Below are 17763 nucleotides of genomic sequence, written 5' to 3' on the forward strand. Positions count from 1 at the left end.
TAACGTCATCATTTTATTTTGGTCCTCAGATCTGTGACATTTTTTTAAATGCCCAGTCTCTGTTTTGTCGTCAGAGCCAAAAAAAAAAAAAAAGAACTAGAAATAATTACGGATATGATAGCTTGTAATTAGGTTTTTGTTTAATGTAGCGTAGATCTATAACTAACTTAGAATCACGTCATTGGGTGATAGAAGCTCGACTGTAAATGTTTGAATGCCAGCTTTACTGAGTTGTAATGTCAATAAAAAGCCAGCTAGGGGGAGAAAAAAAAAAATGAACAACGTTTTGCAAAACTGGATACGGCTGACGTAATTGTTAATTGTGTAATGTGCATTTAATAAACGACCCTGTTATAAGACTATAGGAATGATATCAAATTGCACGAATATATATGTACAGGTTGTCCTTGATTTATTTAACCCCTTTCTGCTTTGGCTGGTGTGAGTGCTTAAAATATTGCCGAGGGGTCGATTGGCAAAGCCTATCATAAGTGTTTAAGTCTCGCTCAGAAAAAGGCATTGATTTTCTATTGATTTTATTATTACACCTTGCTGGTAATTGAAAATTTACCATTCAGATTGGGCTTCCAAAAATTTATTTTACACAATGAACTGTGTGTGTTGGTCAGATAACAATTGAATGTATATATAAATATAGGCTCTGTTTAACTTATTGAACACCCCCCCCCCCCCCCCCCCCCCTTCCAGCAACCCGAATCATACGTTTTAAGGAGGTTGGAGGGTCTATAAATTCGTAACCCATACGATCTACCTAAAAAGTTTAGATATAGATATTGTAGTAATAAACTATCATGGAGTAAAATAAATCCTATTCATGTTTTAATAATTATCTTTATGCAAATTAAGCTCTCCATAATAAGGAAATAGCAGATACCAAGCATTTTAATATATACCTAGATGACATGTAAAATTGACCTCATTCCCAGCTGACTATTTGGGACCCGATCAATTTTTCCAAATATGCGTAGATAGCTGAAAAGTTAAATAAGGAATGGCACACCTCCATTTTGTGGTTACCTTATCTTTGGAAACAATAGTAAAATTGACCCTAAGCTATAATATATAACCTTATAATCACATTTTATCTTGCACATTTTTGTTGTTTAATGGTGCAGCTAATGATTAGGACATTATCATTTATGTAACTAAATGTATGTCATTGATTTGAATAGTCCTCTAAAATTAATGTTTTGGATGTGAAATCAATTTCATTTTCCAATACTTTTAAACTAACTTATCAGTTTACAGACTCTCTGAACATTATCTCCCGCCCCACCCCCCCAAAAAATCAGGCATGCTCGTATATATATATACACAATTATTTAATAATGTATATGAAACATTCAGAATTCCTTTCATTCAGCAGTGTATTTCGCCCAGAATTTAAGAATTTTAAATCTTTCATTTTCTGCTTCAACAGTTATTCAATTTTTTTTTAATATGTTGTTTTTTTAATATTTTTTTTTTTTTTTGGGGGGGGGGGGGGGAGGGTGGATACATTAGATACAACAATGTGCTAGATCTGAGTTACCGGGTACATTTTCTACGGAAAGTAAATTGGAAGTCCCACGATGATTCTTACTATTAAATCCTGTTTTCATAGTTATCGCAGGGAAAAAAAAGTAGGGAAAAGTCCTCTTCATTAGCTGACATTAATTTTTAATTACCCTGTACTTCAAAACATGATAAATAAGTGTGATGAATAAACCTATACCTATTTACTGTCGAACCTTGTTAGCGGGGAGTCAGATTATATAATTCACTGCATGTTAATGGTGTGTGCACTGCATGCAATTACGAGTGAATTAGGTGTGTTCCTTTTAGTTGTGTTATTGCTAAAATATTCTTGATCTTCGTTAATGCCTTTAAGTGTAACACTAAGTATTTACAAGATTTGTAAAATACGTCTTTGGACCATGTGAACTCTAGTTCGAGATTACGCAAGCTGGATATTACGTTGAGCTGTTCGTTGGCAATGAAAAAATACATAGATCTATGAGTGAAAAACAACTGTAAAGCTGTACTTAGTGGGTTACGTTCTGTAATCTACCTTGTTGACATTAAGTCTATTATTATATAAAATTTATAGGCTTAATGGATTCAACCAAAATGTTTTTAAATGCGTTTATTTTTCAACTTTCAGATTATTTTAGGCTCTTTTTCTACATCTAGCTGTCATTGTAGAATCTTATTTTGTGAATTTTATTGGGAGTTGATTTTAATCAACTCTCCTATGCAGTTACTCTGGCAAACCGAAAGTGAAACATTGTTTGGACCTTAAAGCACAAATCATCACCGCTGACAAGTCTTAGTTCTTGAATATAATAGAAAAATTTGATGTAATGTATGCTGAAGCATTGTTTTTCAAGGAAACTTATCTATAAACACTTTGAAAATAGTCAGATTATATATAATACGAACAATTTAGAGATTTTTGTAGTCTCATATATTCCTACGCCAGAGTTTAATATAGTCTTGTTCAACCAAACGTTTGGCTCTCTCCGTAAATCTCCGACAAAGAGAGAGGCTCTCTTGCTTGTCGGAGATTAATGGAGACAGCTGAGCATCTGGTTGAACGAGACTGGAGTTCAATATCAATAGTGCTTGGATCCATACAATTTTTAGAATTGTTTCAATTACTAATATATAGTTTAAAATCTATCTTTAAATATTATACAACATCATTCATATGGAGTTTCTCTTAATTCTTGTCTGAAAAGTCTAATTGAAATTCATATTATGAAAAAAAGCATAATTTAAATACAGACTAGACACTAATTGCCACGCAAATATAAGTTGATTTTAAAATAAATGATAATCAATAAAATCAACTCCCGTCAGTACTTCAGTACTTTGATTGTAAATGATATTAAAGTCTTGAATTACTTAATTGTAGGTTATTGATATTTTTAATGTCAACTATGATTATTTTCACCAAAACCCACTCAAATATTTAAATTTTAATTGAATACTCAAAATAAATGTAGATATATATGCAGTTTGGCATGATAAAATATGCATGCGATGAAAGGATTATAGTGTTTGTAATTTCATAGCACCACCACTTGGAGTTTCCATTTTTGAGTACTTGGCCAGACCATTCCTCTGTCACCAGTGCAAAGTATGAGGTCGGAACGTTTACCTCCAATTTCCCATGTTGACACACTAACTCCTTCATGATAACAATGTTTACCTTCAAATCATTCAGTTGAAATTGGTTTGAAAATAATAGGTTTAACACAGATTAACCTTTGTTTGAATATATCTGAAAAGAAAAAAAAGGGGGATATAAAAATATCTTTGACTATTAAGATTTGTCTCCCCTTGTTCAGGAAAAAAACCCTTTTTACTCTCCCTTTGTTCCTTATAAAGAATTTTAGTCCATATAATCTTATAATCTGTTATGATAGGTGGAATTGAATCCCCCCCTTGTCATGCTTTGTAAGATCAAACATTAGTTTGTCTATTTAACCCTGGCCAAAGTCAGTTCAAAGGGGCAAATTTGGGACAACTGGTTATTTGGGTGACGGGAGAAGGTGGGTGGGTCAAGTAGTACTAGAATTTGAGCACATACAATCACAGACCTGTCTGTTTTGACAGTACAGTTAGTGATTTGTAAAATTGTTGCAGTGCTGCAGATTGAGTAAACACGCAGCTGTATTTTTTATGATAGTTGCAGGAACTAAAGCCTATATGTATAGCACCAATGCATACTATAATTTGAAGGCTGAAAATCAATGTACTGTGAAATGAAAATACATAGCTTTAAGGTCGGTAGCGGGTTTAAAATATTGCACCCTCTGCGCAGGGTATTGCGCATTACTGTTGTAAAACACAAATTTAAAGTAAAATGTTTAATGATACACGTTATCATGGAACGTTTTTATTTCAGAAAAATTACTTATCAAAACATTTTTTTAAGTGAAATGAATTGTTAGAATAATGTCAGAAGTATTTTAATTTTTTCGTTGCTTCTTCAAAATCGACGTTTTTGTTGTCGGAGTCAACGTCTTAGAATGACGTCAGTTGAGACTCTGACGTAACAATTGACAAAAATTAAACGTCGTGCATTTTCTATTACAGAGTCAATAATTAAAATCAAAACTATAATTTGCAAAATAAACACATATACACGAACTTTTTATGTTCTGTGTGAGTGGAAATGCATTTTTTCTTCTTATACAAATAAAATTAAATTTGATTCGTAAACATCCCTTTGGTTTAAACAATTCTATAATGTAAAATGGCTGGCACGGCACATTTATAGGATCAAACTATGAGGACGGATAGCCTAAAAACCATCCGCTCAATTTCGTTTTAATTTGGCAAACAGTTTACTTATACGTTAACCTTCCATCGCTGAAAATTTAAAGAAAATCGTATGTTTGTAATTTTTTTAATATGAAATTGAAAATGAAAACCCTCATTTTCCTGTATAATCCTATATAAAATGTCAGTGATGAATCGGACATTCGACCAAAATTTGAGCGCGACAAACAGATAAACTATCTGGTCAATTTACTTTATATTTTGTACATAGTTTACTCATAAGTTGACATTTCACTGTAAAAAAATTAAAGGAAAGCGTATGTTTGAAACATTCTGCCCCGAGACTCCTTAAACATCAGTGAACTTATTTTCCTTCATGCAGGTACATGTTTATTGCCTTTTGACTTATTTTAAGTTATAGGAATAACTTGAACAATTTAAACAAAACATATTTTCCCCTCCCAATCAAATTAACAAAGGTTACGAAGAAAATAGGATTTAATATTCTTTAGAAGGTTAGATTCCGGGTTATCCAAATTTTTTAGTTTTCCAAAGAATGTCCATACTCCAAGGGATATAGAAATAACAGTTCATGCGATTGAACATTACCGGTAACCAATTTCAAACAAGAGGGGCAAAAATATACGTACAAGTGAACTCAAAACAAAATCACAATTTACAAAATATAGGAGACTGTCAATTGTATGTTTGTCATAAAAACTGCTACATGTATCACAGTCAAAATGCCCATTGTGACTATAGTTAACACACAACATGATTGCCGATTGATGGAGGTAACTCCAGCAAAAAAAAATTCTACAGAAAACTACCTATAAAAGATACAGCAAGCCAAATTATTATGACAGCTACATACATGACTAGGGAGCAAGTTTCTATTGTTTTGTTGCTGTTTTATTTTTTATCGGTTTATATATTTATATTTTGTATACTTAATACATGATCATCATTAACTTATTTGTTTCCACATGCAGGGTTCAACAGTGTGGGAGACTCGAACAGACGAACAGCTGCTGAATGAGTATAAAGAGGACTACTTCAACAAAGTGGTCCCTCACGAGGCATGCTGGGACCTAAACAAGAGGGGAGGGGTCGGGGAAACTCCATTCCAGATCCTCTATCTGGTGGACTCGCCCGCGCATCATGCTGTGGGGGAAATCCTCCTCCGACTCTATCCTAAACTCAGCCTGGACGTGTATGAAGGGGAGGAATATTTTGGTAAGTTTTATGTCACTATAGAGAATATTGGTCTTTACTCATATACTGTATACAATGTTATTTTTGTCCCCGTGTAATTATTGCCCTTCTACTCTTGCAAACAGTTCGCCCAAGCCGCTTTGAATAGTTGTGTCTATAGTGAGATAATTTGAAACATTTCAATTCAACCAATCTTAAATATGATTCGGCCGCTGACAAAAAAACCCCCTCAAACTTTTGCAACTTTTTTTTTTGCAACAAATTCCAAATTAATGCCAATATGAGAGACACTTAAAGGGTTTGTTAGTGACTACTTTGATGACTATAAATAATTGCGACCATAGGGATATCTTGCTTACTTGCAGTTTTAAATCACACAAGAGCAAAAGTTGTTATATCGTGCATGTATACTCTATACAAGGAAATATTTGTCCACATATATAGACAGGGTGAATTCAAGACAATTTTTGTAACAGTTGAACTTAGATATCTCGAAAACTAGTATCTCAAATGCAATGGATATGTCGAAGTGATTTGTTAGTCCCAACCACTTATTTTTTAAGTATTTTACCCTTGATATCTCGAATACTCGCACATCTTGAAGTTTTTAAACAGTCCCATCTAGTTTGAGATAACATAGTTTGACTGTTATTAGAAAGAGTATCAATTTCTAACTATGTCTTGCCAAGCGAAATCATTACCAAGTGTAGAAGGGCAAATAAAAAAACATGGGACCAAAATAGCCTTGTAATACAGTATATGAATTAGCAGTGGATGTATATAAATGCATACAAACCATTAGTCGGTGAATTAACATTGGGGGTAAACTGTCAAAATCAGTTGTTTTATATGACCTAAACTCATTGTGTATATAATCAGCAGAAAGTTTCAATGGATTTTTCCATCCGTTCTGACAGTTACAAAACTGCATGTCAAACATGGCTGATTTGAGCAATTTATGTGATGAAAAAGTACTTACTGATCAAGTGTACATTTGATTAATCATGCATTTTTAATAAACAAAAAATGTGAGAAAGAGAGATCAAGAGAGAGAGAAATAGAAAACCACCTGTGTTTTAAATGACTATCAACACACTTTTTCTCATTAATTGGTTCATTAAGAATTTATTTTGGATGCAAATTGGTGACATCTCTACTTTATCAGAAGAGTAAGGGATGTTTTGTCAATATTCTGTTTTATTCAGCAGTTTTTGATATTTCACCATTTGATGCAAGCAAAGCATGATGGGTATTGATTATCGCACCCTTTGCCAGCTCTGCCGGGTATATAATGGAGATTGCAGAAAAACAGAGTTTGTAACTTTGACCGCGCCAGTGTGAACTGCTAGAACTAAATCATTTGCACAGTTCAAGGGGAACTCCACGTAAGATTATTACCATGGAAACTGCAAAAAAAAACCCAAACTTTAAGATGTCTGAGAATACCTGCGTTGATTGTAGATATCTGCTAGTCTGCTTTACAGCAATCGTTTTGCATGAGAAAAGAAACAAATTTTATTTTCTTAGTTTATGGTGAAATGATTTGAATAATTGGCTCTTATTTGTTGGAAAGCAGAGTCCTGTTCTCGTAGAGTCGGGTGTTGGGATACCGACAGAGATTTAATGTTCTTGCACAGAATGACGAGGCAGATTTATTTAGCTCCAGTTAATGATCCCCATTTCTTCAAATGGCTGTAGTTTTTTTAACAGGGTTGCTATAATGGCTTTTATTTTCTATTTTTCCACAGATATAAAAATTATTTTTTTTTTTTGGAGGAGGATAATTAACTTCAAATGCGTGGCCTATCTCAAGGTTGATAATTATCTGAACAAACATGACAAAAGGCACAAAAGCTTGCTACCACAAATAAATATGTTGATTGTTAAATATCATGGGTAAATACCTCTCTTTTTATTGGCTGTTTGACGCGAAGTGATTTTTCCATAAGTTTTTTAAATGCGTAAATAAAAAATAAAATGTTGCTAATATATAGATATTAGATGATTCTGTGCATCCCTATGCATGTCTGTAGAATGGTAATTAATCCACATGTATTTAATTTTATTATCGTGACTAATAAAGCTGATGATTAATGCAGAAATAATTACATTTTATTTAGCTAATGTTTACCGTAATTGCAAAAATTGATCATTTCAACCCCACCACCACAACCCCCTTCTGTTAATCGGGATCCATTCTTTTCTTTAACTAGTAATTATATGATATGCTCTTGTATTTTATTGACTTTATGCATAGATTTTAAATCTCAACATTTTTAAGTGTTTTAAATTTTGATTACAAGAAATTGTTATAAATAAATATGCAGTTTACATGTGATTCAGAAATAACTTAAAAAATGACAGAATAAATTGATGTGCCAAGGAATATACGTCAAGGTCATTTGAAACTCTCCCAGTACCATATTTTTATCACTGTAAATCAATAAGGTCAATTAAACGTCAAATGAAGTGAATTGAACTTAGATGTCAATACGTTCAAAAAAGTATCAAGATATTGATATCTTGATTATAAGGTCATGCAGGCTGTTTGGTCAACAGATTAACCAGAAATTAAGATATGCCTTCAACATTTAAATATCATATTTGGGGTCATGAATGAACAATTTTTTAGTAGATAAAACATACAAATAGTTTAGATTTAAAATTTGAACTTTTTCCTATATCTTTATGCAAGACTCTTCATCTAAAGGAGATAAATAGAGCCTAAAAAATGGTAATGACCATTGAACCCTCTTAAATGGTCAAATGTACCAAAACAGAGCTTGGCAGTATGAGTATCTTACACATGTACAGGTATTTTAATTGGATTAATTTAAGTCAAGTGCACCAAAGTTGAACTCAGTGCTAGCAATGGAAACCTTTGACCCAATTTGATGAAAACAATAACCATGAACTTAATCTATAGCGCAAAATGTTCGCCATTTGGTACTATTAAAAAAAGAAGATCCATTGTCAACATTAAGCTATAGTTTAGTTGCTTTATCTCTAATGAAAATTCTGCGATCTAGCTGACGTAGCCGACATGACACAAGTTTTAATTTTTTCCCTTGTGAACGGCATATACGAGTTACGGATAATCCATACTACGGATGCTCTGTTCTTAAGTTTGGTAATGGATTCGTACCAGATTCAAACAGAAACGTTGGATTATAGGAGGAGAAAAGATTTCAAGTAAATCAATGTTAGATTTCTAGCCCAGATCTCTCGGCCTTGTGGTTTAGATAAGGTATTTATTGCTACCTTCATTCAGCGTTCTGTTGACAGAGCAAATGCCTCCCTAATACACCTCTAAAACATTGGAGGGGAAAATTCTGTTCTTTGGTATCAGCTACCATAATTGTATTGATCTTAAGTTCTTATGAAAATTGCTTTGTCATGAAGCAAAATAATAAAAAAAAATGGAGATTTTTTTTTTGCTGTTGAGAACATCCAAGCAATATGGCTCCTTGAAACTTTCATGATAATTATCTGGTGTTGTAAAAATTTGTAATTACAATTCATTGAAAATTTAGAGGTTATTTTAAAAAATAATGATATGTTGCTCTTAAAGTGTACTATATAAACTAGAAAGAACCCAATGTTCTGTATAGTGTTGGTAAAAAATTGTAAATGAATTAATATGTATTCAAAATGCCAAATGCATGCAAAAAGCTCGAGGAAGAAACAGTTTCCAATCCTATATTGTAATATCAGCTTGTGGACAAGGTTGGAATCTGATGGCCCTTGTGTCCCGGCCGGCCAGCATAGAAAATAAAAGTGCTCTACAAAATGGGCTTCTCTGTGTATATACCTGTATTAATAATAAACAATAATAAACAATTGGCAGTAGTTAAGGTTCCATGACCCCACAATCATACCAAAATTCCCCTTTCGACTCCTTTATCCCACCCCCCACCCCTTCTTTGCAAAATTTCTTCTACTGTAACCTGATCAGTATTGATACTTTTGTTCCACCTGCTGGAGAAGATGTTAACTTTGCATGGGTACCTTTGTACCAAACATGTAGAGCATACAGTACAAAATTAGAAATTATAGTCACACGAAGCATCTTATCATGTTTATACAATACATATAGTACGTCAAAATCAATGCTCTTAAATCTGCACAAGCACATGCAACAGTAGTGGGTATTTAAGTGAGACTTGAGCGTCTGCATGCAATCATGTTTATCAGCTCTCTTGATTGAATTGTAACGCGATAGTCAAGCAATAATCAGCATATTATTTACACACCGTTTTTGATGACAGTAAAATCTACCTTGGAGGGTTTTCTTCCATTGTCAAGCCAAAAACGAAATCAAAAGCTGGGTTTTAAAATGAGAAAAATCAATTTGAAGAGGTCTTTGAGAGTAGAAAATGATAGGTTTAATATGACTATGGCAGGATGACGGTAAATTTGAAGGATGTGCCATATTCTCATTTAGTTGATATTCATTGCCTAGTGTAATGTAATTCAGTTCAGAATACATCACTATAAGTAATTTTCAATTCATTCTGGTTATGGAATTTTAAGTATATTGAATTACTTGAGCTGAATTCTTAACCGCAGTTTGATCTTTAAATTTCAAGATTTTATGTACAGATCCGTTAAATTATATTTCTTTCACCAATTCATTGTATAGAATAATGAACAGATCCTTTGCAGCAAAACAAGTGTTATCCTTTGAACCCTGCCATCTACAATTTGATATGTCAATTATTGTGTAATTTTTAATTCAATTGGCACCTGCAAAGCAATCTTGTTGGTAATGTACCTGCCTGCTCTTTTAAAAAATAAATCCGGTTCTTTTTTTTCCATTGTTGTACTTCTTGAAATTTACATTCATTTTGGTAATGGCAAGGAAAATGATTTAAAAAGAAAAAAAAAGAAAATTTTGTGCTTAAATTTGGAGAAAAACTCTCTTGTGCTTGAAAGGACAGATATTTTGTAGATTGCTTAATTCTTCCTTTGGCTGAGTTTTTTATATGGATGAGATCTTTTTTGTTTTGTTTATTATATATGTAGGTATATGATATATTATAAAGATCATCATGCATTTTGATGGAGTTTCTGATTAATTTGTATAACTTATGTTCACACTGTAGGGAAGACAATGATATTAGGTTCAAGGGAAAAATTAGTCTGACTGTTATTTTTCTACAGTGTATTACATGTGTATATAGATATTGAACAGATTTTTTTGTTATGTTGAGGATCTACAGTAAAACACAGTTACAATGATGATGCTTATAACAAATTAAAGCTTACAGCAAAACCAGTTTCATCTATCTCCCTAATAGTAAAACTGTATTTAGAACTCATATGATAATAATGAATAACAGTTACCAATTTAAATTATCAAAACTCATGAACTTCCACTAAAACTGTGTTTTAATGTTACTGCATTTAAAAAAGGTCAAGGTCATTCAGTTCCAAGGGTTAAATATGCTGCACATCAACAGTGACGCATAATTGTTTCATAAATTTTGTTTCTGTTGCAGCATAACAGATCACTATTTTCAGATATTTTCAATTAAAACAGGTTTTTTTTTTTTACATAAAAGATACTTTTTCATTTGTTACTGATACATTTCTTTTTCTTTTTCAGGGGAGAGTGCCCTGCATATAGCCATTGTGTTTGGTTGTCTGGATGCTGTCAAACTTCTTATTGAAAAAGGTGCTAAAATAGACCAGCGAAGCACGGGGCGATTCTTCCTGCCTGAAGACCAGAAGAAGGGCCATACAAAGACTACAAATTATGAAGGTGCGTTGTACCCTCCAATCCCTTTTTTGATCTGTATCCTTTCTCTTTTCTTTACTCTGCTCTTTCCTTCTATTTTTCTTCTAATTCACTACATGCTTTTATTATTCCTTTGATTTTTTCCATTCTGTACATTTTTTCTTTCTTTTTTTTTTCCCTTACACACACTCTCTCTCTCTCTCTCTCTCTCTCTCTCTCTCTCTCTCTCTCTCTCTCTCTCTCTCTCTCTCTCTCTCTCCTCTTACTCACTGTGCTCCTAAATCTTTTAAAAATACAAATTATTGTTAAATAGAGAAAAGAAAAAGACATCTTTTTGCTAGTTGTCAGTTTTAAAACCATGTTTTGAATTGGATTTAAATTGGAACAGACAGTTTATGACTTTTAATGTACATATTTTGAAAATTAATTCACTTTATGACCAATATCATGGGTTGCAACATTATTTAAATGATCATTGCACTATTTGTATGTGTTTTGAGATGATAAAAAGGCAAACACTTAACAAGAAATTGCTTCAGTAGAAGCATCAATAAATGACAGTGTGACAAATATTTTGTTACATGATTAATGAAGAAGGGGGGCTGGAAGTGCATTAGAAGACAAATGTATATCGGTTAATGTTCTCCATATACAATATGACACTTAGAATCTATTGGCCCAGATAAATTTACGGTACATGTTTTATGATGGTTACATACCAACTCTTTACAAGTCTGAACGAATGTAAATGAAAAATGTTGATTTTTAGCTACTGGTAGAAGCCTTGGGAAAATGAAATCATAAAAAGTCTTGTCATAAAAAATTCTTACATAAATGGATTACGTAAAATAATGACGCTTAGAATAATTTTTGAATCAAGTGATTTCTGTGTGTTATTTTTAACTGTCATGGAGCATGAATGCAACATAGTGGAGTTTTCTATGTATTGTACTACGTGATAAATTAGTTCTTTCCAAACCATTGGAAGCAATTCTACTGAATATTGAAAAAAGTCAAACCCTGATTAATATTAATGAAACATTTGTGAAATGTTTTCGTTTTTGTTGAGTGAGTTATAGGCAGTATGGTTGAGGTCTTCTCTGAATTGAATTAACAAAAAATTATCAATGAATAAATATTTAAACTACTTCTTTGAATTTTCTCTGTGGTGATCCAGAAATAATTGAATAATCTAGTGCATTTGCAAAAAATTAACAATTGAATTGAATTGTCGTCTTTATCATGGCTGCATTCATATCTTCTTATTTTGTCTGCAGACAACATTGTGTTGTTTGGTAGATTGTTTAGTTTTATTATCCGACCACTCCCATGTTTTGAGAAGAGCCCCAGAGAAACAGACCCTGATAGCTCCATGTCATCTTAGATGATGGTTAATTCTGTTATTACCCATTATAATTCTGGTCTAACAATTTTTTAAGCTACCCGCCTGTGGCACCCAATTTATCTGTTGAATTCAGTCAATAGCGAGCGAGAGAGAAAAAGATTGAGAGAAAAAAAGATATGCTGGTGTCGGTTGGTTACAGGGCCTTTGCATCCAAAAATAGCCAATCACGATCTTTTTATTATTTTTTATTTTTAAATCTGAGTGTGATGGCGTCAGTGACTAGGATATTAAAAAAATCCTTTTAGGTCTTCAAAGTGTGTAATCAGAGTTTGTTTGAGTTCTTGTCATATGTGATGCTGTGTTATAAGTTCAAATTTGAATTCAGATATTGCTGCATATCAAAGATAAATTTCATCATGATCACCTCTCATATTAGGGAGAGTAAATGATTCTTTTATTAGCATGTTATACTTTGATAGCTTTATAGCTCTTAGAATGTTTCCCATGATTCTTGGGACTACAAAAAAAGTTGAAACGTTTATAGATTGTCTTTTAACTGCTCATTTAAATGAAAGCAGCTAATTTGGCTGGCACATGCTCACTTTGTTCTTTGGACTCTTCGTAACTTAAACCAAAGATGTAGAGAGAGAAAAGAAAGATGGGATGTTTTTGATGATGGATTTCAAATGGTGCATGCAAACAGTGTCTCCCTTTCTTTTGAGACTAATATGCATTGAATTCTTATAGGCATTACGTAATGATAGTTACATTTGTACATGAACTATGTTACTCAGAAAAGCTAGAGTATAAGATACATTTCCTTGAGAAACCTGAACTCCTTCAGTCAGGTCAGAAAAACGAAAATGGAAAATTTTTAAAAATGGACTACAAATAGTGCAAAAAAAATTTGACCTTTCTTTTTGGAAATCCGTATCATCAACTAAGGTTGAAGCTTCAATTACTGCATATATGGAAATGGAAAGTTTTTGAATATGGGCTACAAATAGTGCAAATAAAATTTGACCTAGCTTCTTTTTGGAAATCCCTATCATCAAGGTTGAAGCTTCAATTACTGCATACAAAAACACTGTTTACCTAGAAAAAGCTAAAGTAAATGCATTTCTTAGTACATGTCTACTAGCTTTTTTGATGTTTTCAATCAATTTTTGACTTGGTAGTAATTATACTATCTCAAAATTTTCTACAGATTTGGACAGAAAGTTGAAATCTGTTTGTATTGCAGCAGCTACAAGCCACAATTGATTCTATGGTCTGAAACAAATCCATGTCAATTTTTACCATGTTCCAGTTGAAAGGATCTGTTCACACAAGTTTACTCTTCAGACCTTGTAATCAATACACAATGTTGCATTTTTAAATATACCGAAAGTACTTTTGTATAGATTTTCCACACTAAAGTATTTGAAAATGTTTGAGCAAACAAGAAGATTGTGAAATATTTTTGCATGACGATTGCATAGTCTTATAAGTCTCTCTCTAATTTACTGTGCTAAAAGATACTATTTTATCACCGGCATGATATAACAGTCATATTACAAAAGATTTCTACACACAAAAGATCTCGGTGTAACATATTGCATTCACAGTTAACTGAATAATACAGTTCTGGTAATGTGATCCAAATACAGTTGAATTTTGATATCTCAAACACTGATATCTCGTATGAAATGGATAGGGCAAAGTGATTTGTAAGTCCTAACCACCTTTTTTTAAAGGATTTTACCCTTGGTATCTCGAATACTTGGATATCTCGAAGTTTTTAAACTGTCCTATTTAGTTCAAGATAATGAAGTTTGACTGTAGGTTTATTTGCATTTTGTTTATTTATAATTTCTTTGTTTTTCAGTATCTCTGAAATTGGTTTTAATTACATGGTCAAAATATCATTTTTTCGGAAAATTTTCTTTCGACAAACCTCCCTGCTCAACTTGATGGGCTTACGCAGGATAACCTAGGCAGACCAATCATGCATGATATAATGCTATGTGCAAAAATTGAATAGAAAATTGAAAACAGAATCTCAGCATTTTACTCTGACCCCATTACACTCTTTTTAAGGCTTTTAGCAATTGTTATAACATGTTGAGGATTCTTGCAGTAGCAAGGTCACAGAGAATTGACCTTGTGATATAACCTTTGAACTATGACCTTTTTCACTGGATTGTTCAACTTACAGAACTCGTTAAGAGAAATGTGTTGGTTTTTGTAATCATGACAAATAGCTCCCATTACATAACTAAATTATAAAATGCAGTGATTTGTAAGAATTATGAATAATGTTAAAATTTGACATACATCTTGATTACAGGATATGCATACTACGGGGAATACCCTATACACTTTGCGGCAGCCACGGGAAACCAGGAAATTTACGACTACCTCATCGATCATGGAGCGAATCCAAACGCCCAAGATACGTTTGGAAACACTGCTCTTCATATGGTGGTTATCTGCAATCAAGTGGTAAGGTTATATATAATGATGAAGAGAAAAAACCCAGACACCAACAATTGTGTTTTTCTATTTTATCACTTAAAAAATTGTGTAGTCCAATTTATAGCAGCATTAATTTAATGTAGCACTGTCCTTCACTACCCCCTCTCCTCTTTAATGGTCCAAAAAATCATCAGAGAAAAAGCGGAGAGGGTTACATTATTGCAGCTATCCTGAGGCGTGTTCAGTCGAGTGGGTGTTTGTGGGTGCCCAAAAATTGTGTTGTACGTGAAGGTATAGGGGATTTGGTGAGCACTCGCAAGCACCTGCTTTGCTGAACAAGCCTCAGATATCACTGTGCATTTGATTATACTTTGAAAAACATATTAGATTGTTGTAACTTTGTCTCAATGATCATTTTTTCAGGAGTTACATGTTCAAATCCAAATCATGACATCTGATGAAATTGGGATGTGTGTAAAGGTGTTAGAGCTTTTTGCTAGTTTAAAACTGATCAGGCAAAATGGTTTTCAAATCTTGACCCTTTTTAATTTAATACACATACTCTGGGATAAGTTCTACCTTTCTTATTTATACAACTTCAGTTCTCCATTTAGCACAATACCTGAGGTTTGATGGTTTAATTTTCGTAAACTTGACAAATAAAGGGAAATGATTAATTCACATATTATACATACAAGCCCCTGTAGTTAAGTACTAAATGGTGAATAACACATTATAATGGTTAATTCGTAATAATATTTAAACGAGATTGTGGTCAAATAGGCATTGTAAATATTTTAGGCACTGGCGTAGAGTTTGCTCTTGTCATTAGTATGTCTGACAGCATAGCAGTATATATATAATGCTACCAGGGTAATTCTCCTGTCCTTAAGTCAATCGATGAAGAAAGAGTTCATGAAGCCATCTTGTCACTTTAATCATTAGCAATTTATTTAGTAAAAAAAGAAAGTAAATAATGTTTAGAGATCTATGTATATATGTACATATTAAACATACTATGTATATAATTATATAGGGCCCAACACATGAGCTGACACATGTGTAGATTTAATGAAATATAAATGCAGTTACGTTAAAAAAAAAAACGTATTTCATTGTTATTTCAGAATCGCCCAACTACTTGAGGCAACAAGTGCCTTAATTTATCTGTATAAACAATTAAAGTTAAATCTAATATCTTTTTTAACTATTAGTTGAATTTATTCAAATCAACATTTTAGTTGTCTTTAGCAAATTTTGCTGGTATTCTGCAAAAAAAAAAAGTTCTTTTTGCATTCTTCTATTTTTTATTTTTTGTTGTAAGTTGCTCATTTAATATATTCAAAAACTTGTACCGTTATCCAAGGATTTGTAAAATTTGTTTAGAACCAGTCTTTGTATTAGTATTATGAAAAGGATTTAAGTACTAAGTATAACTATATTAAAGATTCTTATGAAAATGGTACTAAGAAAGTAGTTCAAAACCTTGCAAAAAGTACAAAATAATTAGGATATAACCGGGAAATTAATCCTCTCAAGGGCTTTTCTCTTTTGATTAGCTGTTCAGAAGTTTATAAATCAGGACGGTATAATGAAAGGTGCAAAGGAATTTTCCTGTAACATTTTGACCTCAAGTAAATGGCTTTCACAGTGCTGATCAAGATCATGCAATTGCAGAGTGCCTTGCATAATGATAGGAATTAAAAACTTTGGATCTTTGTTTCCAAATCAACATTTTTAAGTTTCAGTCGATATCTATTTTTGCCTTGATACAGTTTTACACTACTACAGACATATAACTTATTCTGTTACGTCTGATTATTTTTGCAATTATATCTAAAATAATTTTTCATTTTTTTGCAACCCCTTACAATCATATTGCAAAAACACAATTATGCAGAAGTTGTATACATTGATATTAACTATTTTTCGGATTTTTGGATGAAACTTTTTTTCCTGGCACATGGATCTTGTCCTATTCATTGCTACAACCTATTGAGTTTATTTAATTTTTTTATTTGATAAAATTTTTTATAAAATTCATGAAGATCTTAAATAAAATCATGAAAGTTTACTTAATTAATACCGCTTGAATGTGAAAAAATTGTTTGAAATTTTATTAATACACTGAAGTAATTAATCATAAATTCTTATATGTGAATAAATTTTCATTTGATCTTCTTAAATTTCTTACTCCAGTCACTAAGACTGATACACCTTTCGATCATTATTAACAAGCATATTGACAGTGTGCTTACGATATACAGGAAATTGATTTTGCATGGGAAAAGTGAAATGAGTACGGTACAAAGGATATTACAGAAAATCTTTGCAAATAGAAAAACACCTGATTTTTTTTTTTTTCTAATTATAAAATGTTAAGTTTTTTCTCTTGATTCAAAAAACTCACAATATCATTTTAACCAATTGTCTCTTAATTCAGTCTGGGTAATTGTTAATACACAGTCAAGCTCTTCGCATTCATAATTTATGATGTTCATGATTTATTGTTGACACGTCGTGCATATACAAAACAATAACAACAACAAAGATTAAGCTAGTGAATATACAGCAGTAATGTTTGGATTTGTTCAAAATGAAATTAAACTTAAAATTTAAGCACGGTACATTGAGTAAAAGGGAATCTTTTTCCCTACTGGCAAGAAAAACTGATGTAATAATTAGTAAGAATAAAATGGTGCTCATTCGTACAAAA

The 17763-nt window shown here is 32.3% G+C and overlaps 1 protein-coding gene across 7 annotated transcripts in view; it reads left to right on the forward strand.

The window, feature by feature from the left end:
• LOC105330915 (uncharacterized) overlaps positions 1–17763 on the forward strand; it is a 48127-nt gene that overhangs the window by 4374 nt on the left and 25990 nt on the right. For all 7 annotated transcript variants that reach the window (XM_034450812.2, XM_034450814.2, XM_034450811.2 and 4 more), the window contains exons 3-5: positions 5283–5526; positions 11114–11269; positions 14920–15074. In XM_034450812.2, the coding sequence (XP_034306703.2) occupies positions 5283–5526; positions 11114–11269; positions 14920–15074 (555 nt within the window). The remainder of the gene's footprint in view (positions 1–5282; positions 5527–11113; positions 11270–14919; positions 15075–17763) is intronic.

This window comes from Magallana gigas, chromosome 4 (assembly GCF_963853765.1).
Source record: "Magallana gigas chromosome 4, xbMagGiga1.1, whole genome shotgun sequence".
Taxonomy (NCBI): Eukaryota; Metazoa; Mollusca; class Bivalvia; order Ostreida; family Ostreidae; genus Magallana; species Magallana gigas.